Source organism: Atta colombica, unplaced genomic scaffold (assembly GCF_001594045.1).
Source record: "Atta colombica isolate Treedump-2 unplaced genomic scaffold, Acol1.0 scaffold205, whole genome shotgun sequence".
Taxonomy (NCBI): domain Eukaryota; kingdom Metazoa; phylum Arthropoda; class Insecta; order Hymenoptera; family Formicidae; genus Atta; species Atta colombica.
In genome coordinates this window covers 2,779,530-2,781,808 of record NW_017259300.1, presented here as the reverse complement: position 1 = coordinate 2,781,808, position 2,279 = coordinate 2,779,530, and the positions used below count along the sequence as shown (strand labels likewise).

The window sequence follows — 2,279 nt, the reverse complement described above, 5'->3', positions numbered from 1 at the left end:
TCTATAGCAGAATTAAAAAAAAATAATGATAATTATTTTCTATAATTTCAAAATCGGTTTTATTTGTTCCAGGAGCGCGCTAAGACTATAACTCTTCATTGTAGCAACAATCTTGATTGCGATCACTAAAGTGTTTCAAAGTGAGGTACCGAATTTCTTACAGAAGTTATCATTCAAAGAGTCATATCAGTCAATACTCTAATTTCATGCAAAGAGAGAACGTGATGTAAACTACAAATGCCAGCATTCGCGTATATACGACAAGAGGAGCATGGCTGTATCACACATTTACTGAATATGAGATGTTGTAACATTGGCAACTTAGAGTTTCGGCTGATTGAACTTTTTGGATTTTGAAATCTGAGTGAGAGACCAGCCAGCCAAAAAGTGGCTTGTTCTTATTTTGTTATTACGTATTTAATTTACCGTTGGTAATCATTGAAAATAAAGGTTTTGTTGCCCTGAGGAAGATTGTAAGGGAGTAAACATATATTGGGCTTGAATGGATTATTTAATTCGCGAAAATGTGCAACTTTCATGGAGAGAAAGAGAGGATGTTCAGATCATTCTCAGATGCTCGCGTTAATCTGCGGAGCGTGTGGTTTAAAATTTTATATCTATTCTATAAACAAGGAAAGAGAGATTCACAGAAAAATGTGAGTGTTTTTGTGAGAGTATGAGTACTACTGTTCAAACTGATATTCTGCTTCCTAAATTTTGTTTTGTCTTCAATATATAGTGTGATCATACTAGAGTATGTGGAATGTTGAGAAAGTGTTAATATTTTTCTTATCAAGGATATGTCAATAGTATCAAAAGTATTGCACACTTTTGATACGTTTGACCGGGATAATTTTTTTTTATATAAATGAACGATTACGTCTCTCTCCGATATAATATTGACAAGTTAAAGTAATATTAAAGATACCTTAATGTTAAGGCAACACTCTTAACTGTTAAGTATGTACCGTGCTGTATTGAGTAACGAGTACTCCATCGAGAAACGAACAAACGACTATTGATAAACGATTCTATTGTAGAAATATCCCTCGATTTACTCTCTTTCTGTCTGTGAATATGAGTCGCAGAGGTAAAAAAAGTCGCTGAAGAAGAAGAGGAAGAAAAGAAATTTTTAATAGTGGGAAGTAGTTACAAGCTTACTTTCATTTAGATAATGTTTTAAAAAGTTATCTTGTTGGGAAAGTATTCCTGTAACAGGTTCTAGCTGGATAATTCTTCCGTATATAGTTTTAATAGCCGAGACTGTGCAGTAGCTATTTCACGTGCTGTTGCTTCAAGATTAAGTTTAATATTTTGTATACACTTTAAAGGACTTCATATTTCATCATGACCAACGTTCTTCGTACATGCATACACATACATACCGAGAGAAGTTGCCTCGAAACAGTCAGAAATACTTATTGATATCGGCAGTTGCTAAAGAACTATTGTTTCTATTCATATCGTTTAAGATTTTAGTTGTATTATTCGTTCTATAGTTGCTAAACTCTTCACGTCCATATTCTGCGAGCATTAGTTTCCAAAAAAAAAATTATAATTATACACCCTTAACAAATAATATTAGCGTGCGTTACACGTCCTCGTCGTGGAAGGTACTACCAGTCGTCCGGTCAGCTTTAAATACGATTGCAATGATAAATTCAACTGAAATCTTAAAGCTTATTATATCCGAAGACGCGGATTATTGCTGCCTGGCGGACACTTTTGAAAATATGGAAAAGGATATAACCAATAACCATCCTCGATTGAATGCGTGGTTAATTATTATTATTATTATGAAGGGGATAAATGAAAGTGTAAAAGTGCGTATTACCATGTGAGAATGAATGAGCGAGTAAGTTAATGAAATAACTAATGATATATGCACTTAAGTACTATCCGCTATGTGTATGTGGATATATATATACACGTGCATTGGATGTATCGCAAAATGTATATACATATGCACATATACATGTCTGTATGTATAATAAAATTGTGACAGTAATTAAGGCATACCTTATTTCATAAATATTTGAGGAAATACATCAACGGTTTACTGCTCCTTTTATCTCTACAAATAAAAAAAATTGAAATATTGTACTATAAATTTCTGTTTCATTAAATGTTAATCTTGCTGATGATTTATGAGATTCGACTGTTGTGTATAACATATAGCAACAGTAAAAATGTATGATGTTTGATCAAAGTAGGTGGTGTACAACTCTACAAGATCACACCACTTTCTATTATTGTGATACCATCACTGTTTAGGGTGT

At 33.0% G+C, this 2,279-nt stretch overlaps 1 protein-coding gene across 1 annotated transcript in view; it reads left to right on the top strand.

Moving 5' to 3' along the window:
* The window catches only part of LOC108687383 (casein kinase I), a 6,500-nt gene extending 4,394 nt beyond the window's left edge, over positions 1-2,106 (top strand). The window contains exon 6 of the mRNA XM_018193114.1: positions 73-2,106. Within this exon, the coding sequence (XP_018048603.1) occupies positions 73-83 (11 nt within the window). The 3' untranslated portion in view covers positions 84-2,106. The remainder of the gene's footprint in view (positions 1-72) is intronic.
* The last annotated feature ends 173 nt before the right edge of the window (positions 2,107-2,279 follow it).